The 21,835-nt window shown below is 45.1% G+C and overlaps 6 protein-coding genes across 7 annotated transcripts; 5 read left to right on the top strand and 1 right to left on the bottom strand.

Moving 5' to 3' along the window:
• The first annotated feature begins 350 nt into the window (after window positions 1-350).
• Window positions 351-3,462, top strand: rgs18 (regulator of G protein signaling 18). Its single transcript, XM_037276667.1, has 5 exons — window positions 351-597; window positions 758-841; window positions 944-1,005; window positions 1,204-1,370; window positions 2,598-3,462. Exons 1-5 carry the CDS (start codon window positions 482-484, stop codon window positions 2,853-2,855), a joined length of 687 nt encoding a protein of 228 aa, XP_037132562.1. The 5' UTR covers window positions 351-481; the 3' UTR covers window positions 2,856-3,462.
• Window positions 3,463-6,934: 3,472 nt separating this feature from the next.
• LOC119137019 (regulator of G-protein signaling 21-like) lies at window positions 6,935-8,119 on the top strand. Its single transcript, XM_037275967.1, has 4 exons — window positions 6,935-7,115; window positions 7,230-7,314; window positions 7,379-7,545; window positions 7,633-8,119. The coding sequence occupies exons 1-4, from the start codon at window positions 7,086-7,088 to the stop codon at window positions 7,807-7,809; spliced, it is 459 nt and encodes a 152-aa protein (XP_037131862.1). The 5' UTR covers window positions 6,935-7,085; the 3' UTR covers window positions 7,810-8,119.
• Window positions 8,120-8,447: 328 nt separating this feature from the next.
• On the top strand, window positions 8,448-9,893 carry LOC119137437 (regulator of G-protein signaling 13-like). The gene is made up of 5 exons (XM_037276737.1): window positions 8,448-8,693; window positions 8,778-8,837; window positions 8,906-8,967; window positions 9,038-9,204; window positions 9,285-9,893. The coding sequence occupies exons 1-5, from the start codon at window positions 8,593-8,595 to the stop codon at window positions 9,450-9,452; spliced, it is 558 nt and encodes a 185-aa protein (XP_037132632.1). The 5' UTR covers window positions 8,448-8,592; the 3' UTR covers window positions 9,453-9,893.
• An 862-nt stretch (window positions 9,894-10,755) lies between these two features.
• On the top strand, window positions 10,756-14,873 carry ro60 (Ro60, Y RNA binding protein). 2 transcript variants are annotated; one of them, XM_037276638.1, is made up of 9 exons: window positions 10,756-10,852; window positions 11,675-12,277; window positions 12,348-12,568; window positions 12,655-12,801; window positions 12,876-13,007; window positions 13,075-13,191; window positions 13,266-13,382; window positions 13,470-13,616; window positions 13,690-14,873. In XM_037276638.1, exons 2-9 carry the CDS (start codon window positions 11,695-11,697, stop codon window positions 13,840-13,842), a joined length of 1,617 nt encoding a protein of 538 aa, XP_037132533.1. In that variant the 5' UTR covers window positions 10,756-10,852; window positions 11,675-11,694; the 3' UTR covers window positions 13,843-14,873. The 2 variants fall into 2 exon arrangements, with proteins under 2 accessions (XP_037132533.1, XP_037132532.1); XM_037276637.1 differs by having other exon boundaries at window positions 12,870-13,007.
• Window positions 14,874-15,128: 255 nt separating this feature from the next.
• On the top strand, window positions 15,129-21,137 carry cdc73 (cell division cycle 73, Paf1/RNA polymerase II complex component, homolog (S. cerevisiae)). The gene is made up of 17 exons (XM_037276277.1): window positions 15,129-15,285; window positions 16,062-16,167; window positions 16,281-16,350; window positions 16,473-16,535; window positions 16,727-16,779; window positions 16,865-16,953; window positions 17,025-17,238; window positions 17,323-17,421; window positions 17,500-17,578; window positions 17,658-17,722; window positions 19,511-19,568; window positions 19,706-19,741; window positions 19,847-19,934; window positions 20,015-20,176; window positions 20,258-20,358; window positions 20,433-20,574; window positions 20,658-21,137. Exons 1-17 carry the CDS (start codon window positions 15,155-15,157, stop codon window positions 20,692-20,694), a joined length of 1,593 nt encoding a protein of 530 aa, XP_037132172.1. The 5' UTR covers window positions 15,129-15,154; the 3' UTR covers window positions 20,695-21,137.
• LOC119137180 (beta-1,3-galactosyltransferase 2-like) lies at window positions 17,998-19,217 on the bottom strand. The gene has a single exon (XM_037276281.1). It carries the CDS (start codon window positions 19,195-19,197, stop codon window positions 18,076-18,078), a length of 1,122 nt encoding a protein of 373 aa, XP_037132176.1. The 5' UTR covers window positions 19,198-19,217; the 3' UTR covers window positions 17,998-18,075.
• Window positions 21,138-21,835: the final 698 nt, after the last annotated feature.

Genomic DNA, 21,835 nt, shown 5'->3' with positions numbered 1-21,835 from the left:
CATAGTCTTTTTGATTCATGATTCATAGTCTTCAGCGGGCCACTTATGATTGATTTCATGACACAATGCTTCGGGCCAGTTTAAATTTAGGAATTTGGTCCGTACCGGACTATAAGGCACACATTTGAGAAAATTTTAGGTTTTTAGGTGCGCCTTATAGTCCGGAAAATACGGTAGCTATTTCTAGCTCTGCAACCAATTCTGGTTATTCAAGTACTACAATATACCATTTCTGGGCAAAATGTACTGAAACACATGAAAGAAAACACCGGACATTTTTTGAAATTGCCTCGCATACAAACTCTCAACAGGACGCCAAAGACAAATGGGGGGGAGGGGGTCTCTAACGAGACGAGAGCCATGTAAGTGTTGACAGGAAGTCTCGGGCCGAGAAATGAAATGCAAACGTGGTTTACAGAGCGACGGCGATGGGTTCGACTATTGTCTCGGAGCTATTTGTGGCAGATGAAGATAGAACAGCATGGAAACGCTTGTTTTCTTATTTCCTCAATTTAACTTGATGGCCAAGAAGGAGGAAGCGTATTTCAAAGGGCCACAACACGGGCGAGAATCAACAATGAAGGCTGACAGCAGCAGGTTGGTGGATGATTTTTAAACTATTCTTTTCAACAAAAAAAAAATCCAATGAATTGTGCAGTCATAGCAGACAAATATACCAGAGAGGAGCCATTCCGATTTTGGGGACACAGCTGGCTGCAAGTTGGGTTTTTTTTTTTATTCTGTTTTTTGTACGCAGACAGCAAGACAAAGAGAAGAAAAGTCTCACCAGATTTGGCTCTCAAGAAAATGTCAATTGCCAGAGAAAGACGACGTCCAGCAAGTGAGGCCAATATTTAAAAAAACATTATTCCCGTTTGACCTCGCTGCAAAATCACGCAAGGCGCCGAAACTTTGCTAAAACGGCCATCTCGTCTTTTCTCAGCATCGCAGCAGCGACGGCGCTGCGATGGAGTGACTCGTTTGAAGAGCTGATGGAGAACGCAGGTCAGAGTTCTACTCGTGAGACGATACTAAGGAAATCTTACAATAAGGGGCCGATTACAATCAAAAGTCATGAATGCATAAGATATTGTTGAGTACATATTAGCGACCTTTAAATGAAGAAGTTGTGGAATGTTTCTTCTTCCCCATTCTCACATGCTTCCACCTATCTCCAACTGTTGTTTGTTTCCTCCACCTCAGATGGCGTGGAAACTTTCTTTCAGTTCCTCCGCACAGAGTTCAGCGAGGAAAATTTAGAGTTCTGGCAGGCGTGTGAAGAATTCAAGACTTATGACTCTGAGAAGAAGCTTCTGTCCAAGGCCAAGAATATTTATGCTGTTTTTATCGGGTCGGATGCGCCCAAAGAGGTATTTTATGTTCATTTACCCATAGAAACAAATATGTTTTTCTTTGGCCTGTCACCGAGTGAGCGCTGCTGGAGGTTGAGAATATTCATGATATGCTGATAAAAGCATGCCGGATGAATTCTGAAACATTATGGGGTCAAGAGCGAGTGGACCTTTGTGGCGGAAGCGCAGGTTGGTTCCGCATCTCAACATAGCACAACGAGTGCAAAGAAGCCGGCGCCGAGAGCCGCGCTTTATACGATTTCCGTTTTGCGGCCTGGATGAGGATTTGACCGCATCTGAGCGTAAAGTGCAGGCGGGCGCTTTGTGCCTGTGACTCTGTCTGTGCAAAAAGTGAAGAGAGCAGAACCCACCCACACACTTTGTGTAGATGATTCTTAGCCTAAATATTTATTGATGCCGCTTCTGCTTGCACTCGCTTGAACGGTTTCGACCGGAGATGAATGCGACTGCAATACTCAACAAGGTTGCTATAGTAATATTTCTCATTACAAAATACTTTTTAGAGAATTTTTTTTTAACAATTGCAAACAATAAGACATATATGTAATAAGTGTCGTCATATACGTAGATGTGTTTGTGTGTATATGTGTATATATGTACATGTAGTATGTAAATGTGTAGTATGTATATGTTTATATAGTATGTATCTATTTGTGTATGTGTATATATGTATATTCTATGTAGTATGTGTATATATGAGTATACATGTATATATGTGTATACGTGTATGTATCTGTACATATGTATTTGTGTATATATGTATATTCTATGTAGTATGTGTATAAGTGTATATATGCATATACATGTATATATGTGTATACGTGTTTGTGTGTGTATACGTGTGTACGTGTGTGTATACGTGTGTATACATGTGTGTATATGTGTGTATACGTATATACATGTGTATACGTGTGTATATGTGTAGACAAGTATATGCATATATACGTACATGTATATCTTATAGGAATATATACGTATGTATATGAATATGTCAATATTAGTAGAGTTGTTAGTTGACTAAGTTGGAAGGCCAAGTGTATATTTATTTATTAGTGTATTATATCTTATAGGAATATATACGTATGTACATGAATATGTCAATATTAGTAGAGTTGTTAGTTGACTAAGTTGGAAGGCCAAGTGTCTTTTTTTTTTAATCACGTGATATGTGAGGAAATGCACTTGCAGCAGTTGCAGTTCCACCTCTGTTTTTATGTTTCTCAGGTCAATATTGACTACGGCACCAAGATGGCCATCCAGACCAATATAGCACGTCCCACAAGGAGCTGTTTCGATGCGGCCCAAATGAAAGTCTACAGCCTGATGAAAAAAGACTCCTATCCCAGATTCCTGCACTCCGACCTTTATTTGCGCCTGGCCAGGCGGAGAGGGCCAGGAGCCTTGATGTCTCGCAGAAGGTCACGCTCCTGCGTGTTCGACGAGCGAGGCGGCGGCGGCTCGGACGAGCCCTCGCCCCGGTAGCTGTAACATTTCAGACGCGCTCGCTCGCTCGCTCGTAAAAACGACGGTGATAATCGGTGGCGAGCTGTGGAATTTTAATTGTGTAATTTGTGTCGGAGATTGTATGTATGTGTGCGCGAAATGAATCATTTTCTTTTACAATCGCACTGGATTATTCGAGCTATCTCGGAGCCTGGCGACAAGCCCCGGAGACACACAAATAGGAGAGATTTGGAGGAATCTGCCATTTTAATTAGGTCCTAAGACTATGCATTTGTGTATTCATGTGGCTCCAGCCCTTCCCTCATCTACTCAGCAAATTAATCCCCACCAAGAACATCGCTGGATGATAGTTCACCTCCTGAATGCAAGTGGGATCATTTGTGCTCATTTTGGGAAGCCGGCTGCTGTGCAGAACCCAAACATTTCCACGAGTGCCAGGATATGTACACTTAATTAGCTCAAGCAATTATCTGCTTGATTGAAGACAAATACGAGCACTCGAGTCCATTCGTCAATAACTTCTAAAGTTGGGGTGTCAAACTCCTTTTTTGGCGGGCCGCTTCTTTCGGACGGCCATTCTGACTGTCAACCCAAATAAATGTATGAGCACCTCATATTATATACAGTCAAAGCTACAAAACAAACTGACAAATAACTCGTTTTCAAATCAGACGAGTAAAAACTGGTCAAACATTTAAAAAATTATATATTAAGAGTGAAGACAATTTGCAATTCTAGTAATGACACACGAATTTGATGCACAATTTGTCTTCGCGGGCCACATAAAATGATGTGGCGGCCCTGGGGCCTTGAGTTTGACACCTGTGTTCTAAAGTTTCGGGATATTGTTGAAATGACATATTTGTGTCAATGCAGAATTGTTTTGGTAAGAAAATGTCAGAAAATTATTTAGCCATCATTATTATACCAGACAAGTTAATCACTCCCTTTCAATAAAAGATACCAAATTGTGGAATGAGCCAATATCATCCTCACTAAAAACGCCAATATTTATTTATTTATTTATTTATTTATTTATCTGTCCATCTGTTCGTCTCTTCTGCAGCATTGCTAGTGATTTGTTTTCTGCTGGCAATCGCGCCTTATGCAACTTTAATACACTTGATATGAGTTACAAGCTCATTTGACCGTCCGTGTCTTAATCATAATCATTTAAAATGAAAAGGATGAATTATTTTCTCCCTCCCGGTATCCAACCATCTACAAAACTAACCTGAAGTGAGAAGTCTGCATATATGGGAAGCTCCTAACGAGACTTAGCTGAATTGACAGCTCATCACTCACAGATTGTGTCTGGTGTCTCATACTAATTTACTTTTTGTTTTTCTATTTGGACCCGGCCCATTTATGACAATGCTTTGCGGAAGGTAAGACGCTCTCAATTAAAAGCAGCTTTAATGAGGCGCGTCTGCGATCTTAATCGTTCCAATGACCAAATTGAAAGGAGACGCTGTCCACGTGATAGCGAGTAAACTTGTAGTAGCTCCCTTTTTTCCACATCGCTGAAAAATTAATAGACCTTATCAACTCGCAGCACAAGCGCGGAATAATTGATGTCGGTGTATCGCCGCGCTTTTTCTCCGAGACAAATACGTCGTGGTTCCAAACTATCCGCGAGCCAATCGGATTCTCCATCCAGCCTCGTGAATATGCATATTTGGAGAATATATGTACAACACGTGTCTGGATTCAGAACACAAGACCGGCGCACACCCACACGCGCAGCTCATTAACTGGAGAAGCTCAAGGATCCTACGGGGCCCATCTCAACTTAAGTTCTGTGTGGTATACCTCGCAGTTCCGATTAATTATGCATCAATTGAGACGTTACAGGCGTGCCGATACTGCACTTCTTAGCTTGTTAGTTTTCTCTGAAGTCTGAGAACAAGGGGGGAAATAATAAATGATACGGGAACAAAGGTGGGGGGCTCCGCTGGTGTGCCAAATTCATCACCGCTTAAGATTAGTTGCCTGCTGAGACGTTCCGAGAAGATTTCTCTTTTCTTCTCCTCGTTTTTTCCCCCCAGTCGGTGACTCACGCCGCACGGCAACCCTTGGAAATCATCCTCAAATTGTGAGGAGAAACAAACGAACCTCACAAATCTACATGGAAAAGCTTCGAGCGGATCCGAGTGTATCGGCAAGCACAGCTTGCGTATAGGATTGCAATCGGTATTTCTTATCAAAGAGATTAGTAATGATGTTGTCATGGCAACAGTTTTGTCAGAAGTGGATGACGGGAGCTAAGTAAGCGTTGCGTCGTGCGTGCCCTCACGCAAACCTCTTCGTGACCTTCCTTCTGCCTTGTTTCACGATTAGCGGAAACAAGAGAAAGACAAGAAAAAGCGTTTGAGGTATTTTACGACTCATGACGTACCCCAAATTCAAGAGCGGTCGGGGCGGTATTCATGTGAGACCCCCCCCCACAAAAAAAATAGGTGGTGGGTTCAATCCCCAAGCCTGGTGATCATGTCCAAGGGTCCTTGAGCAAGACACTGAAGTTTGGTTTTCTCCCTGTAGCAGCAAATTTGAATACCCCCACCCCCCCCAAACAAAGTTACAGGGTGTACTAATTCTAACAGCAGCTCTATTAGACTAAGTCAACCCTGGAGAATAACTCCCTCCCCTCCCGAGGAGGCCAAATTTGGCTTTGTTCCTCAATGCAAGCAAACTCGAGTACCCAAGCTGCAGATGCTGCCTCCTGCTACCCAGGGTTAAAAAAAAAAAAAGGCAGAATTTGACGAGAAAAGATGAGGGCAGGGTAATGAGCCATGGCCACCACCTGCAAAATCAGCCCACGAGAGGCTTTTCCTTGTTCTTTCTTTTCATGATCTCATGTCCTCCTGTCTCCTGCCTGTCCCATTTGCACACAACAGCATGTGCTTTGATTCACACCATTAATGCTCGCAAACTGGACAGGTTGATCTGTTTGTCTTATTTTTGGGAGCCGAGCAGGTTCACTCCTCTAAGCGTTCATTTGATTGCTCCTTAATGGCCGCATCGGACGGAACATTTGTCCAAACGGTTGACGGCTTTTACGAGAGCCGGCCGCTGTCTTTCATGAGATGAACTCACTTTTGTTTGCCAGCCCCTTCAGCAAATTCACATTTTAGGAACCAATCGTTGATCCAGATGTCCGTGAGGTGGTGCTGACTCACAGCCCGGGCGTGACGCTTGACCCAAACAAATATATTTGCACGATTTCGGTATCTACAATCCGTGAAATTTGTTACACCGCCCTGTGGGCTTTATGATTGGGCTGAGGGCTTTAAATCCACAATGCTCTCAAGGTTGATGTTGTTCCCAGAGAGAAAACTTTCAGGAAAATGGCCACAGCTGAGGAACTTAATCAATAAATATGTCAGGATATTGCCGCAAGCTCCAAGCAAAACAAAACTCGACTTGCTTGGACAAGCCAGCCTGACTTCTGACGTCACATTGTTTACTAATTCCTTCTTGGACATGAAATGGAAGTGAATGTCATCGGGGTGACTCGCTGTCAAGGATTTCAACTATCCGAGCGCTCTACTTGTGACCCCACAAGGTGGACAACCGTGGAAAAACAAACAAAAAGGATACAGCAAGCAGATAAAGAGAGAAATGGTTCGGGAGTTGGAGAGAACCACACTGCCTCCTTGCGTGGGCTTCGTGAATTGCAGCCTGTTTATGCAGTTAGACAACAATGCTTTGCATATGTAAGAAAACAAAAATCCCGATTAATGAATTAATCGTTTCTTTCTCTTCATTGCTGCAGCCGTCATGTTTGCAGGCTGGGCCTTTTTTGAAAATCAAATTCCCTGACCCGGTGAGTGTACGTACGGCCATGCAAATAAGAGCCGTTGTGGTGTTTTTCCATCACCTCTTCAGGTTTTCATCCTTGGTCATGGAAAATGATGGAGTTTGTCTTGGACTGTGACAGGAGGGTCACCTGCCAATTAATTGCAATGTGGCCGTGTATGACTTACACACCCAAAAAGTTAGCAGAAATGGCATTTCTGAGGTACCATTTGGAGCTCCTGCGTCCATTGAGCCCAATCGTCCTCGAAGAGCAGCAGACAAGGAGGGAGAACCCGTCGTCACCAACCAAAACTTTGCATAGGCATTTGCATACCTTCCATTCATGCTGCCAAGGAGAATTTGGGCTTTGCTCAACCACCTGTCTCGACATTGTCCAGACAATCACAGGTGGATGGCCATTAAGTGACTGTCCCCACGTTTACGGCGGCCATGTGGAAAACGAGACGCATTTCACTCCCCGTAAGTGTTCTTTTTTTAAAAAATAAAAAGGCACAAGCGGAGCGTTTACGGGAACATTTGCAGTGTGACTATCGGTCAGAAGAATTGTTCGATAACCGGGCTGCTCTTTTCAAGGGTGGATTATGTTGCTTTCTCAAGGACCCGCTGGAGGACGTGGATTCTTGGAGCGAGTCGGTGGACAATGTCCTCACTTGTAAAAGTGAGTGCCTCTCTCCGTTCTAGATGAAGGCCTTCTCCCGCTCATTTAGGTTCTCCCTTTCCAGCCGCTCTGTTAGCTTTCCGAGAGTTCTTACGCTCAGAACACAGCGAGGAGAACATCTTGTTCTGGATGGCGTGTGAGGAGTATAAAAAAATTAAGAACGTGCCAGAGATGATCTCCTCGGCCAACAGGATCTACTCGGAGTTTGTTCAAACGGAAGCACCTAAGCAGGTACCCAGCGTGGAATCATGCGAGATGTCTCCCGCTTCACGAGAAGAACCCAAAGCGTGGCTTTAAGATGCCTCGCTCCAATTTCAGATCAACATCGACGGCGGGACCCGGGAAAAAATCACATCCAACATCTCGCAACCCACGTTGACTTCATTCGACTCGGCCCAGAAGCTCATCTACTCGCTGATGGCCAGAGATTGCTACCCACGCTTCCTCAAGTCGGACATCTATCGAGGACTCCAAAGGAGAGCTGACATAAGGTGACCGCTTTCGAGCAAAAATGGCCTTCTTCTCGCTGTGGATGTCTGAAATGTTCCTGAGGTTCTCTTCCTGTAGACGGTTTTCAGCTTGCATAACACACACCGAATTCTTTGTTACATAACACGGAGGAAGGAATTTTACCTCCTCTCGGATCGACAAGGTAATTTGTTGATACCACAAAGGGGAACTTTTATTTTACAGCCACTTCTGCTTTCTCTTTTTTCTTTTGATGAGTCCAATAAGAAAAATAGGACAATGCATATGAAGGCCATATTTGATTTCAACGACTGTACAAGTCAAAGTCTTAGCATGAACAAGTGTGACAATCAGCAAATACAAATAAAGACGCCTGAAAGCTTTTGCCGTGCATGTGATTCGTCCGCCGCTTGTCTGAAAAGAACGTCACCGTCGAGACGTGTTGTCGCTTTATCTCCACCTGTTGAATCTGATTCCTTCTCGTTTCATTTTCAAGACGTGAGACGAGTCATGTGACCTCAATTAGACATTTTCCAAAACAGGCCCATCAAATATGCTCTCTGTGCAGCAAACATTTGCCTATCTGGTTTCCACCGCCAGATTTGCATCTCCAGACGTGACATCAAACATCTCAGTCACTACGTAGCGTCCCAGTTGCATTTGCGTAATTCTCAACTTCCTCTTTTACTTGCGGTTGGCGCAAAATGACACCGTGACGCTCGCAGCTGACTTCTGCTGCCCGTATAAAAAGTGGACAGATGAACGAAACGGTGTGAAACTTATTTGGAGCTGCTCGACGCCGGCCCGTACATGCGTTCCTCATCAATTACATGCCACATGTCGAGTCCGGTCACCTCATCGACGAGAGTGCACAGCATGGACACGGACAAAAAAAAACAAGCAGCTAAGAAGTGAGTTGACTTTTTTGATGTGTTAGCGACATTAGCATTTAGCATGAGCTTCAGTCAAATAAGCGCTGATGTTTGCACGGACAGGGAAGAAAGCCTCAAGTCTCGACTGCAGCGCAAATCATTTCAAAGATCAAGCACTCGAGGGTAAGCCTGCAAAAAGTCATCTGAGAACTAAAACTAAAGGTAACGAGTCACTTCCTCTCCATTTGAAGGCTGTGCTTCGAAGAACTGACCCAGTGGTCGCACTCCCTCGACAAACTGATGGCGTCCAAATGTAAGTTCATCCTTTGGTTCCGCCGCCTCTCTCCGCTGTTCTTCAACTGCTGACATTTCTCTCGGGTTAGACGGAACCAAAATATTCCAGGCCTTCCTCAAGTCCGAGTTCAGCGACGAAAACTTGGAATTCTGGTTGGTGTGCGAGGAATATAAGAAGATCAAGTCCTCTTTCAGGATGATGTGCAAGGCCCAAAAGATCTTCAAACATTACATCCAGGCTGAGGCCCCGAAAGAGGTGCGAGAACCTTTGGCGCCGCGTAACACCGGCGCTGACTGACGTTGACACGTTTCACACGTGGTGTGTTCCTCCTCCAGATTAACATCGATCACAAGACCAGAGACCTGATCAGGCGAAACATGAAGACGGGCGGCGCCGGGTGCTTTGATGAGGCCCAGGGGATCGTCTTCAGGCTGATGGAGAGAGATTCATACCCTCGCTTCCTCAGGTCTGACATCTATCGGGCTTTTCTGGACTCCATCTGAAGCTGTGAAGATGCTTGACTACCGACGTGGAGGTGAGCATCCTCGCCATGGCAACGCCAGACAGTGACGCTTCTGAAACCAAAACCAAACGTGACGCTTGGTGCCTTAAGTTGTGTTGAGAATACTTCCAGGACGGCACATCCATAGTCTTCGTGAGATAAATGTGATGTGCAACTGACTTAATGGCGTTAATTTTGGCATCAACCACTAAGTTATTTTATTTTGTTCCATTCAGCTTGTCATTTTACTCAATTCATCGTGCTGTATGCTAATTTGGTTGCACTGACCGTTTGCTGAATGACATTAAGGCCAGTCTATATTTCACTACTTAAATGACTTGGTCGTTTGTTTGTTTGAAATTGTAAAAAATGTACTTTCGCTTTCTTAAATTTGTCTTCTGTAATTGTTATTGTTTTTCAATAAACCGAATACTGGCTGTAAGATGTCTTCCTCGTATGCTAAACTTCAAAAGCCCAAATGAGGACAACAAGGTCTCTTTTGAATCCATAAATACACACGAGTGTGTAAACAAAGTGCACGTGAGCAAGCCTTTCACCATGCGTGAAATGTTGAGAATATGCGCGACTCATCGAGCCTTTTCCACCATGTCATTGGACCTTCATGGCGTTAAAAATGTTTCAAAAGCTTCTTACATCAAGGTTCGGAATTTACTGTTTTAATTGCAGCTCATCTGACAAGAATTTGTATCGTGAAAAAGTGTGAAAAGAAAAGATCATCCTCTAACAGATATGAGGAGGAAGTGCGAAGGCCCACATCCGCATTTCATATCACTTGTCATCCTTGTGACATGCACATGCACATATGTCTGTTTTATGGAGAGCAAAATGAAACGAGAATCAGTCAACATCCTTTGAGGACCATTCTGAGGACATGAATCTGACAACTGCCTTGCTTAATTCATGTGAATTTATCACTTGATGCTGTTTATCCATCTGACCTATGACCCCAATGATTAGATTTTGACACTAAAGACGTCATCATGCAAAATCTCCACCAGCCAGCTCCAAACAAAATCTCCCACTGTCTCATGGAAAACGGATTCTTCCGGTATATTTCAATTTAAAAAATGAAATTTAAATTCTATACACATTCATTAAGTATATTGCCACATTGCTTAAGATTGTCAATTTTGGATTTTCGTACAATCAACACAATTATAAACAAGAAATGATGTTTCTTGCCGTTCTACTCCAGTCCGCTAAGTGGCGGTACTGCACCATGTTGTTCTTTCTTTCTTTCTTTTTTTTTTTAAATCTCCGATTGAACTCCATTTCCCATCGTGCAGTGCGGCCCAGCCTCCAGTTCTCGCTCACTTAGAAACAGGGGGAGGCCTCTTGGTACATAATTACACAAGTTCAACCCAGTGCTCATAAATTGCGGTAAGTTCGTAATTTGTGTCATGTCATTTTACGGGCGATGTCACGAGCGTGACTTGTAGACGGGTTATTTTATTGTCAAGTCAACCGAACGCAAGTCGAGCTTGTTTAGCTTGCAGCTTTGACTGGCTCGGCGGGCGTCCAGATAAGAAAAGTTCGGACCTGGGATTTTCATCTGTGGTTGAATTCCTTCGCTTGATCGACATTTTGAACATCGATCCATAGTGGTGTTCCTTCCGAGAGCTAACTTTGCTCGAATGAATTAAACCGCTGCTGTCGTGAACTGGTTACTAAATTTAAGATTAAAAAAAAAAAAAAAACATAGCGTCATGATGAGCAATAAATAAAGGGTCACATTAGTTAGGTTTACTGTCTGTTAGTTGTTGTCGCGTCGTTTTTTGTTGTTGTTGTTTTTTGTGGTGTGTCATCATCACGTCTGCTAATCGGCTTTCATCTATTTTTGTCAATGCATGGATGGAGGCAATCTGTTGATGTTGACGTTCAAGTCTGGACGCATCAGATTCGAGCAAGGCTTGCAGGATCCTCCGCTGGGATGCTCCTCCGTTATCCCCCCTTTTGATATAATATAAATTTCATGTCAAGATAATTAGAAAAAACTATCAATTTGTATTGATTTAATATGTCCACTTTTTGATTTCCCGCTTTAATCCACTTTATTAATACCACCACTCGCAATCACAAAAGTGAATAGCAACCAAAACCTCCAATACAGCATCACTCAAATTTGCATTTTATATTATCGGCCCACATGACCGAATCTGCTGTTTGTCCATTGATTCACTTTATTTCATTCACTTTTTTCAGGGTTGTCCTCCTGGGTGGCAATGGAACCATCGGGATGCTCTCCGTCTTGTCCGAGCGATCATTCGTCGAAGGCAGCAGGTGATAATTGTCTCTGGGAGGTCAGCGACAAGGTCAGACTGCGTCGCCTTCTGTGCTACGGCTTCGAGGGAGACGTATACACCGCCGCAAAAGAGGCTCGTCTGAGCACAGCGCAAGCGGGATCCCTGATTTCCATGCTGCGAGAGGGCCGAGGTGTTGAAGCGGTGAACGAAATCAAAAGCTTCGCTCGAGACGGTCGAGCTGTCACACGTGACCCCGTCGTATTCGCGTTGGCCCTTTGCTCCCAACACTCTGAAGTGACGACCAAACGGGCGGCGTTTAAAGCCGTCAAGGACGTTTGTCAAGATCCTGCCCATCTCTTTTCTTTTCTCCAATATAAAAAAGAGTTGAAGGAGGACATGAAGTGTGGAATTTGGGGACGTGGCCTGAGGAAAGCCGTGTCCGACTGGTACAACGGGCAGGACGCCCTGAGTCTAGCTGCACTTGTGACCGGATGTAAACAGAGAGAGGGATGGTCACACAAGGATGTACTCAGGCTATCTCACACCAAACCAACCGATGAAGGTAAAGTCGCGCAAAATATACCATGACAGGCAGCGCATACATTTACGGGTTCTTTCCGTGTCTCTTCCAGCAATTGCCTTGATCAGCAAATACGTGGCAAAAGGATGGAAAGAGGTCCAAGTTGCCTATGCCGATAAAGAGAACCCGGAGGAAGTTGTCAAAGTGCTTTCATATCTCGACGTGGTGGAGAAAGTCAAGCACAGTTGTGATGAAACGGAGGTCATCAATTTGATTGAGGAGCACAAATTGGAGAGGGAGCAGCTGCTGACCGCCCACCTCAAATCCAAATTTGTGAGTGGAAGGACCAATTATTTGGAGTAATATCTGCATCTTTGGGTGCGGCTTTGCTGCATTGTTCATCCTCCCTTCCTTTGAAGGTTTGGAGGGCTCTCTTGAAGGAAATGCCGCTTGAGTCAGTTGTACGGATTTTAGGAAAGATGACAGCCAAAAAGGTTCTTCAACCCGGGGCGTCTGAAACCCAAGCACTGTGTGAGAGAATCCAGAGTGAGGCGGCTCTAAAGAAGGTCGGAGGAACTACGCAGCTCCTCTCATACGCGACTTTGTCGTTTCTCAAGTGCTTTGTTTGCTTCAGGCCAAGATGCACCCTTTCAGTATACTCTGGGCTTCGGAACGCTACAAACAAGGTCAAGGCTATCGGGGTAAAACCAAATGGGCAACAGATGGCAGCATCCTCAAAGCGCTGGACGTTGCCTTTTATAAGAGTTTCCTGGTAGGGCCAAGGAATCATCAGCAACGTCCGTCAGCTCGCAATAAATCGTTTTGTTGTTGTTTTCCAGAATGTCCAGCCGGTCGGTAAAAGCTTTGTTGTGGCTGTGGATGTGAGTACGTCACTGAGCAGTGTCGTCCCGGGAACAGCAATCAGCGATGCAGTGGCTGCTGCACTCATTACTATGGTAGGATAGTGATTTCTTTTTTTTTTTTTTTTTGAAAGAGCAAGTCAACTTGAACCTTTTGGTGTCCATCACAGGTGTTTGCAAGAACAGAGCCGGACACCCATGTCTTGGCCTACTCCGAAGGCGCTTTGGTGCCTTGCTCCATATCTGCTGACATGACTCTTGCGCAAACAACCGATGAACTCGTCAAGGTAACGTCACAGGGAAGACACAACAGTTGGTCGCAAAGTCACGCAGCAGCTAATCTTTTGAGCTTTGCGCTTCATTATATGTCGCAGATCCCCGGAGGAAGCACAGACTGCACTCTTCCCATCGCGTGGGCCACGGAGAATGGGAAAGCTGTTGATGTGTTTGTCATTTTAACCAACAACCCATTGTGGACTTTGACTGCAAGCCCGTTGGCGTCACTTAAGAAACACAGACAAGTAGGCATTGGCTGCATATACGTACATGTCATTGTTATTTCTTTCTCTTATTTCATTTGCATTGTCTGGACAGAAAACAGGAAGCCCTTCCAAGTTGGTGATGTGCGGGTTGACCTCTATTGGACACACCACGGCGGACAGCGAGGACCGAGGTGTCCTGAGTATCTGCGGCTTTGACCTCGGAGCTTTTTGCGTCATTCGTAATTTGGCGCAGGACCTCATATGAACGTGCTCAGCTTCTGACTGTAACATGGAGGAACACGGTCACACAAAATGTGGTCATTTTTTTTTACAATGTGTATTTTTTCTGCTGACAAGTGTCCAGCAGGCTGGACAGCAATGTTTCATTCTAATATTCATTTGTTTGTCTTCCCTGAAAAGGACTCGATTGCATATTGTGCTGTAAAACTGTAAAGCACCGACACTCATCCGTTTGTTTGCTGTAAATATTCGATGGCTGTCCGCACGGAGACAGACGATAGTTTGCGGGCATCTCGTGCAACTCAATGGCTTTTGATTGGCTGTTAGAAGCGTCGTTTGTACTGAGTGCACAACGTTTCCATCATTGTGTCTTAACCTTGATGAAAATTTCACGCTGCTACCATTCTCCCTTTCTTTCATTTTGTGTAGCAAAATATTTCTGTTTAAGACGGTTTCATTGGTGGAATGAAAAGGGACATGCTATCACAATGTCAAAATTATTGTTAATATTTGTTCGACATGAATATTATCGGTGCTCTTAAGTGCACTGATGCATTTTGAAGAATGGTTTTCCATGCGCCATATTTGTATGTCTGAATATGTTTGATGCAACTCAGATGTACGATTTGCGTCGTATTTGTGGTTGAATTGTAATTTATCCAGCAAAAGCAAATGGTAGTTATTTAACACTGCTTTATCTCTGTGTAACCTGTTACAATGTGCAAGAAGATGCTAACATAATATGCATATATAAGGAAGGAAAAAATGAACTGAATGTACTTTAATACAAGTTAACTGAATATTAAGGCATTTTTTTCCCGTAATACTGCGCTTTGATAAGTGACATGACAAAAAGATGTCACCTTTGCCACATCTACATTATGTTTTGATCATAAACATCCTGCCAAGTTTTCATCCAACACTTTTAATTCGCCATTGTGTTTCATGGAATTGTCACAAAATGTTCATGTTATATAAACGTTGAAGGTGAGTATTTGAAATAACTAGCTGTCAATGACTGATATTAAACACTATTTTTACTATTGTATGAGCTCATTTTCCTAATGTGTACATTTGAATAGTATTTGACTGGTGCCAATGTACAAGCCTAATAAATCTTCGTATTCTAAAAGCTCTATTTATGTAGTACCTTATTATATCTCGTTTGAACTACACAAAGTTTACGCAAACATCTTTATACAACACACGAAGTGCTTTACAAAATATAAACAAATTAACGCGTGCACTTTTTTTTTTTTCATTCAGGCATGCTGCGAGGACACCTGATGTTGATAACTGGGGGCCTTCCAAACACACTTCTACACTTACGAGTGAAGATGGCGGATGTGTTGAGTGTTCTTCGTCAGTATAATATCCAGAAAAAGGAAATCGTCGCAAAGGGAGATGAAGTTATATTTGGAGAGTTCTCCTGGCCGAAAAATGTCAAGACCAACTATATTATCTGGGGGTACGCCAGCGTTTGTTTGCTTTCTGGATATGTTTTACAGGCCCGCAGCTTATGCATCGTTTGTGCTATGTGGAAGGTAGCCACAGATGCTAAGCTAACTCTTAAAGTCCTCTACTTCATACATTTTGTGATAAGTTAATTGCTTTGTGTTGTATGAGTGCGCGATACCCAAACGGCTTGTGCGCGTGTATATGTAGAGCGCACAAGCTTGTCAAGCGAGATCTAAACTTGGCGGCGTGTTGTCAAATATTGTGGCAGGTATTTGTGTTCATGTGGGGACATGTTTTAAAAGCTGTAGATCAGCCAAGTGTTTATGTAGGGAAGCCTAACTAGCCAAAGGTTTGTCGATTACCCAGCAGTCGCTTGTAATTGTAGATCACTGGTGTCAAACTCAAGGCCCGGGGGCCAGATACGGCCCGCCACATCATTTTATGTGGCCCGCGAAGACAAATTGTGCATCAAATTCGTGTCATTACTAGAATTACAAATTGTCTTCACTTTTAATAGTATCTTTTTTTTTTTTTTTTTTAATATTTGACCAGTTTTTACTCGTCTGATTTGAAAACGAGTTATTTGTCAGTTTGTTTTGTAGCTTTTACTATGTATAATATAAGGTGCTCATACATTTATTTGGGTTGACAGTCATAATGGCCCTCCAAAAGAAGCTTTGACTACAATGCGGCCCGCAAAAAACATGTTTGACACCCTTGATGTAGATTAAAGTTGTACCGATCTTGCGTTGCGTACTGAACCACGTCTGTGTTGTATCCCTTCAGAACTGGTAAAGAGGGCCAGCCCAAAGAATATTATACATTGGACTCTATTTTGTTCCTGCTCAACAATGTACACCTGCCACATCCGTCCTATGTGCGAAGAGCTGCAGTAAGTATTTAAGAACACTGATGGTTTGGGATTACGTGTTAAAGTAGCATCCCATCTATAGATGCTAATCCTGTTGGTTGTTAATGTTTTTTTTCCTGTCCTTGCTCTCATAGACTGAGAACATCCCTGTTGTTCGAAGGCCTGATCGAAAGGGCTTGCTTTCTTACCTTAATGGCGAGAGTTGTAAGTAGCACCTGGGAAACGACTTGTCGAACTTGTTTCACACCGCCACAAATATCAACTCACTTTAATATATTCTGTTGGAAGAAATGTTAATCGAGTGTTTCAATTTTGTCTGTTCACAGCGACATCGACCAGTATAGACAGAAGTGCACCTATAGAAATTGGCCTTCAAAGGCCAACTCAAGGTACTTTTAAAATGGGCCATTCATTGGAAGGGCACCTTATAGTCCGTAAAATACGGTACTTTCTATTTCTAGCGCTTGGCTCAGTGCTTGATTGTCAAAAAGCAATGTTGTTCAAGTGTGTGCTTTCAAATCCTACTTTGTGCAGAACCAACTGCAAAGAGCCAAATTGATATTGTTTTGATTTGTCTCAGTGAAAAGAGCTGCCGATGAGGTATCTTCAGAAGCCAAAAAACCTCGGGTTGAGGTGACTATTTTTCACTCATCCGTCATCCAGACGATTCAGCTTGCACGGCACACTTTAATTTGTGTAACGGTGCTCTCACTTTCAGGATGAAGAGCGGGTGCGTCTGGACAAGGAGCGTTTGGCTGCTCGTTTGGAGGGCCACAAGGAGGGCATCGTGCAGACTGACCAGATCAGGTACCGAGCAACCAACCGTGCTTACGCGCTCCGCAGAGCCAACGACAAACCGCTTTGTGCTCCTCCCGCAGATCGCTGTCTGAGGCCATGTCGGTGGAGAAGATCGCAGCCATCAAAGCTAAGATTATGGCCAAAAAGCGCTCCACCATCAAGACGGACCTGGATGACGACATCACGGTGAAGCAGAGAAGTTTTGTGGATGCCGAAGTGGATGTCACTCGAGACATCGTCAGCAGGGAGAGGGTGTGGAGGACACGGACGACCATCCTCCAGAGCACCGGAAAGGTTGACAGCATTGAGTCAATTTGACGCTCCTGTCCTTCTCTTTTTGCGCTTTGTCGAAAACATGCCGCCGCTCCTCTTTTGCAGAACTTCTCCAAGAACATCTTTGCCATTCTTCAGTCGGTGAAAGCCAGAGAAGAAGGGCGAGCCCCAGAGCAACGGCCGGCGCAAAACACAACTCAAGTGGTGAGAATGATCTTCTCAACAAAGATGTTTAGACAGCAGCTCAGAGTCATTTTTCTTAATATGTGTGGACTTTTCCAGGACCCTTCGCTCAGGACCAAGCAGCCTGTGCCGGCAGCCTACAATCGATACGATCAGGAGCGATTCAAAGGAAAAGAGGGTGAGTTGGCCCTTGTGCTCATTTCATTTCTCTAAAAGAGCGCCCGGCCAGTGACGCCGTTTGGAATGGTTTGTTGCAGAAACGGAGGGTTTCAAGATCGATACCATGGGCACCTACCACGGAATGACTCTGAAATCAGTGACGGTAAGACGATATAAAGACCGCTTTGAGAAGAGGCGAGCAAATATTGCCCTCATCGGGTTGGCAGATGACACCGTGCTCGATTGATGGCGTGTTCGGTTTGAAGGGAGAAAGCGCTCAGTCGGACGATGCGGCTTTGTTGACATTTTATCCGCATCCCTGCGAACGTGGCTTTCAAATCGACAACTCGAGTCTCGACTTTATGCATTTTTGCCACACGCACGCCCTTTTTGATTTGAGCCGTCAAAAATGGCGCAAAATAGTCTTGCCCTCTCAAGTCATCATAAGCAACTTTTTTATTCTTTGCACACAAAAAGATCTGCCAAGTGACATGACGAGGTTCTTCCTGGATTTGATCAGAACCCCATGGTCGTACATTTTGCCTTGTTCCTCTGCTGCATCCTCCAGTACTGTACAATTTCGTTGGGCTTGAAGCCGTGAGACGTGATCAGTCGGTTGTACTCGCATCTTCGGGCGGACACGCGCAATATGTTGAACAGAAAGATATTGGGCGGGTCGCTGGGCTCCAAGCCCAGCTTGGCCAAGCACAGCGCCACGTGCACGTCCTCTAGGTGCATCAGGCGCATGCTCCGGGACGTCTCGTAGATTTTGCCAGCCAAGTCTCCAGAGAACACGTAGCCCGTCCCGGAGCAGAAGGGAGGATAGGTCCGTTCTGGGTACTCCTCCGTGGAAATGTACCACTTGCTGCTATTGTCGCGAAAAGGCGACGAATCGCGGAGGACTTTTCCCGTGAAGTAGTTCATCCTGGGCTCTCGCTCCGGTCTCAGCAGCTTCCAAACGAGGTTCTCCGTGTTGATGAACATGTCGCAGTCGGTCTTCATGACGTAGCTGGCCCCTGAGCAGTAGCGGGCAACCCAGTGCAGGCCCATCAAGGTCTTAAGGGTCAGGTTGTTGTAGGAATCCAGAAAGTCCTGCTGGATCAGGTCGTGATATTTTTGACTCTCCCACCGGAGCAGCCTTTGCAGGCGGGTCGCCATCTGGCCCTCGCCCGGTCTTCCCAGCAAGAAGAGGCGAACCACCGACACGCCCGGGATCAAAGTCTCATTGGCCCACGTCAGTCGGATGGCCTCCCTCGCGTACACCTGCCAAGCTTCCGTCGTGATTAGAAACACGAGAAACGGAGCGGCGAGGCGCTCTCGACATTTGTCCGCTTGGTTGATGATGTAAGGGAAAAGAGTTTGGATGGCGGTGTCGTCGCAGTCCTCTGCCGCACCGTGAGCTAGCTTGGAATTTTCCAAACCGCTGGGGCTCCGAATAGACGAGTGGTTTTGCGTCCCACCACAGGTGCCCGTGGAAATGTTTGTGCTCACTCTTGTTTTGTCGCTACCGAAGCGTCCAAGTAGGAAGATCAGCAGCGCAGCCGCCAGGCAGAGGCCAAGGGCCAATTTGGCCGACCGCACGCAACAGTGGCGTCTTTTCATCTGCATGCTTTTGCCCAAATTCCTCCCGAAAAACATCAGTTTGTTTTGGATTGAGACAGACCTCCGGCAACCGACGCGCTGTTTGCAAATCCCGAAGAAGTGCTGGGGAACCTAGGAAACAAACCAGAGCGTGAGAATGGACTATATCGAAGCATTTTGCTTCCACGGAAAGTCTAATCATACGTTGTTGGGTGTTCTTTACTGAGGAAGAATACAAATTGTTTTGAGAAAATTGGGGGGGGGTATTTATTTTATTTTCCTGCAAGGTACATTTGGATTCAATTTCCAATCGCCCAATCGATGAGGCGACCAATTACACCTATGGACTTTTTTTGCTGTTGTTTTTCAGGAAGGGGCGTCGGCTCGCAAGGCCCAGACCCCTGCGCTCCAGCCCGTCCCGCGCCCAGGTCAGTTCAACCGTGCGGAGCCATTAGTTGACAGCGCAGAATTTGAAAAGTCAACACGTGTTGAGAAGTGTCGACTTTCAGCATGAATTGAGGTTTCATCAAAAATATGAACATTGGGTTCTGCGTTTGCCTTCCAGTTTCACAAGCCAGACCGCCTCCGAATCAGAAAAAAGGTAAGACTTCGCTCGCCATTATCAATGCGCGACTGTCATCTACTCGTCCAATTTTCTCTCCGTTTTGTTTTCACGTTGACTAAAACAATGCCATTGCGCCCACAGGGTCGCGCACGCCCATCATCATCATCCCGGCCGCCACCACCTCGCTCATCACAATGCTGAATGCCAAGGATCTAATGCAGGACCTCAAGTAGGTTTGGCGCTCACATTGGCAGCTCACGGAGGAGCAGCAGCCGGGAATCAGTCGGATGTCGGCCTCCCGCCCGCCAGGTTTGTCACGTCTGACGAGAAGAAGAAGCAAGGCATCCCGCGCGACAACGAGGTTCTTCTTCAGCGGCGCAAAGACCAGATCCAACCCGGAGGCAGCACGCTCTCCGTCACCGTCCCCTACAGAGTCATCGACCAGCCGCTCAAACTCGCACCGCAGGACTGGTAAGATGTTGAGGACCCCCACCCTTGAAAAAGTTTGCCAAGTAGCTGACGTCGCGTCCTTTTGACCTCCACGAACGACAGGGACCGAGTGGTGGCCGTGTTTGTGCAGGGTCCCGCCTGGCAGTTTAAGGGCTGGCCTTGGCTATTGCCCGACGGCTCCCCCGTCGACATCTTCGCCAAGAGTAAGTGATTGGCCGTCTCACTCGCGGCGAGCTTACGAAAGCCGCCCGTCCTCAAACCACCGTCTCGACTTCAGTTCGAGCCTTTCACCTCAAGTACGACGAGGCCAAAACGGATCCCAACGTGCAGAAGTGGGACGTGACGGTCCTGGAACTCAGCCGCCACCGGCGCCATTTGGACCGGCCCGTCTTCCTGCGCTTTTGGGAAACTCTGGACAGGTATGCTAACAAGATTTATGATTTTGGGATCCTACAAACGCTTGTCGACAGTAACCCGGAGACATTTTTCTTTTGTCCTCCAGATACATGGTGAAACACAAATCTCATCTCAGGTTTTGAACTCGGATCGCAACAAACTTCTGGACCTGTTACTCGACTTGGCTCGACTCCTCTCCCCATCTTGGGCCCTACTTTATGCCAATCGCATAGGATTCCCTGACGATTCCCTTGACATGCAAATCAAAGAAGGGGGCTCTGTTGGAATTCTTTATTTTTTGATGTTCCAAATAACTCTTCTATCAAAAAGAGGACATTAAAAAAATCACAATTCCCATGGCGTTAATGAGTTTAATGTAAATACATGCTAAAATTTCACCGAGCCGCCAAACCAGAGATGGACTGATTTGCTATTTACCCAGACTTTTGGGCTCTTGTGGCTTTTGAGATACACGGGCCATATAATGACCCTTTTCCAAGCTTCAGTTTCTTTTGTTGATGTCGTCAGAGCTCCAAATGAAATATGCTTTCTGACGTAGAAAGACAATAAAAGCCTTTCAAATGAACCTGTGTGACGTTTTTTTTCTCTCTAAGATGGCGCCGTAGTGGCAGTCATCTCAAAGAGCTCTGTTTTTATTTAATTTGTGGGGGGGGTTTTGTTACGTGGTGTGTGTTGTTTTTTTGTTGTTTTTTTTTGTTTTTATCCTTTGTGGACTTTTTCCAACGTTTCAGCCGTGACATTCATTCTTCGAAGGAGCAAGATGCGTGCAGTTGGCGACTTCTTGGCCGCAGACGTGTGGCAGCGCTAATTTTCATGGAGGGAATTTTCATGTTTTTTTTGCGCTTGTTATTGCCAGCATTTTTCCACGGCTCAGTTCTATTTAGCGGACATATTAGCGTTGTCGGAAAGTCTAGATTAGTTCGTGTGCCTCGACGCTTGTTTGTCAATGCTAATTGTTTACTTTTAGCTATTGTGACGTCATTCACGCTGTGCTCATACTCTCCTCTGAGACCATTTCTCGGGCATATGTCGAAAAAGTCGTTTGTAACATAGTGTATGTGCCGTGTTCCAGCTGTTTCCTAAACATGGTTTGTTGGTTAGTTGATGACTAATTTTGTGGGTTGCAACAGTGCGGACTGGCCCAAAGGAACCAAACAAACAGCCCACACTTGTTTTGTTATCAGGTCAAGGTTGCCAAAGTACGGGAATCATGGCCAGGCAAGAGAAAAAAACGCTTGGCAGGATTGTCATTTATACCTCAGA

This window comes from Syngnathus acus, chromosome 17 (genome assembly GCF_901709675.1).
Source record: "Syngnathus acus chromosome 17, fSynAcu1.2, whole genome shotgun sequence".
Classification (NCBI taxonomy): Eukaryota; Metazoa; Chordata; class Actinopteri; order Syngnathiformes; family Syngnathidae; genus Syngnathus; species Syngnathus acus.
The sequence above is the reverse complement of the archived record's forward strand: the minus strand, read 5'-3'. Positions and strand labels throughout refer to the sequence as shown.

Bases quoted from the DNA above. Each gene is read 5' to 3' on its own strand.
- rgs18 (XM_037276667.1), top strand. From the start codon at position 482: ATGGAAACGCTTGTTTTCTTATTTCCTCAATTTAACTTGATGGCCAAG. The intron at 842-943 runs GTGAGGCCAATA...GTCTTTTCTCAG, and splicing joins AGAAAGACGACGTCCAGCAA to CATCGCAGCAGCGACGGCGC. The intron at 1,006-1,203 runs GTCAGAGTTCTA...CCTCCACCTCAG, and splicing joins AGAGCTGATGGAGAACGCAG to ATGGCGTGGAAACTTTCTTT.
- LOC119137019 (XM_037275967.1), top strand. From the start codon at position 7,086: ATGTGGAAAACGAGACGCATTTCACTCCCC. The intron at 7,116-7,229 runs GTAAGTGTTCTT...GCTCTTTTCAAG, and splicing joins CGAGACGCATTTCACTCCCC to GGTGGATTATGTTGCTTTCT. The intron at 7,546-7,632 runs GTACCCAGCGTG...CTCCAATTTCAG, and splicing joins AAACGGAAGCACCTAAGCAG to ATCAACATCGACGGCGGGAC.
- LOC119137437 (XM_037276737.1), top strand. From the start codon at position 8,593: ATGCGTTCCTCATCAATTACATGCCACATGTCGAGTCCGGTCACCTCA. The intron at 8,838-8,905 runs GTAAGCCTGCAA...CTCCATTTGAAG, and splicing joins CAAAGATCAAGCACTCGAGG to GCTGTGCTTCGAAGAACTGA. The intron at 8,968-9,037 runs GTAAGTTCATCC...CTCTCGGGTTAG, and splicing joins CAAACTGATGGCGTCCAAAT to ACGGAACCAAAATATTCCAG.
- ro60 (XM_037276637.1), top strand. From the start codon at position 11,695: ATGGAACCATCGGGATGCTCTCCGTCTTGTCCGAGCGATCATTCGTCG. The intron at 13,192-13,265 runs GTAGGATAGTGA...TGTCCATCACAG, and splicing joins CTGCTGCACTCATTACTATG to GTGTTTGCAAGAACAGAGCC. The intron at 13,383-13,469 runs GTAACGTCACAG...TATATGTCGCAG, and splicing joins CAACCGATGAACTCGTCAAG to ATCCCCGGAGGAAGCACAGA.
- cdc73 (XM_037276277.1), top strand. From the start codon at position 15,155: ATGGCGGATGTGTTGAGTGTTCTTCGTCAGTATAATATCCAGAAAAAG. The intron at 20,177-20,257 runs GTAAGATGTTGA...CACGAACGACAG, and splicing joins AAACTCGCACCGCAGGACTG to GGACCGAGTGGTGGCCGTGT. The intron at 20,359-20,432 runs GTAAGTGATTGG...TCTCGACTTCAG, and splicing joins CGTCGACATCTTCGCCAAGA to TTCGAGCCTTTCACCTCAAG.
- LOC119137180 (XM_037276281.1), bottom strand. From the start codon at position 19,197: ATGTTTTTCGGGAGGAATTTGGGCAAAAGCATGCAGATGAAAAGACGC.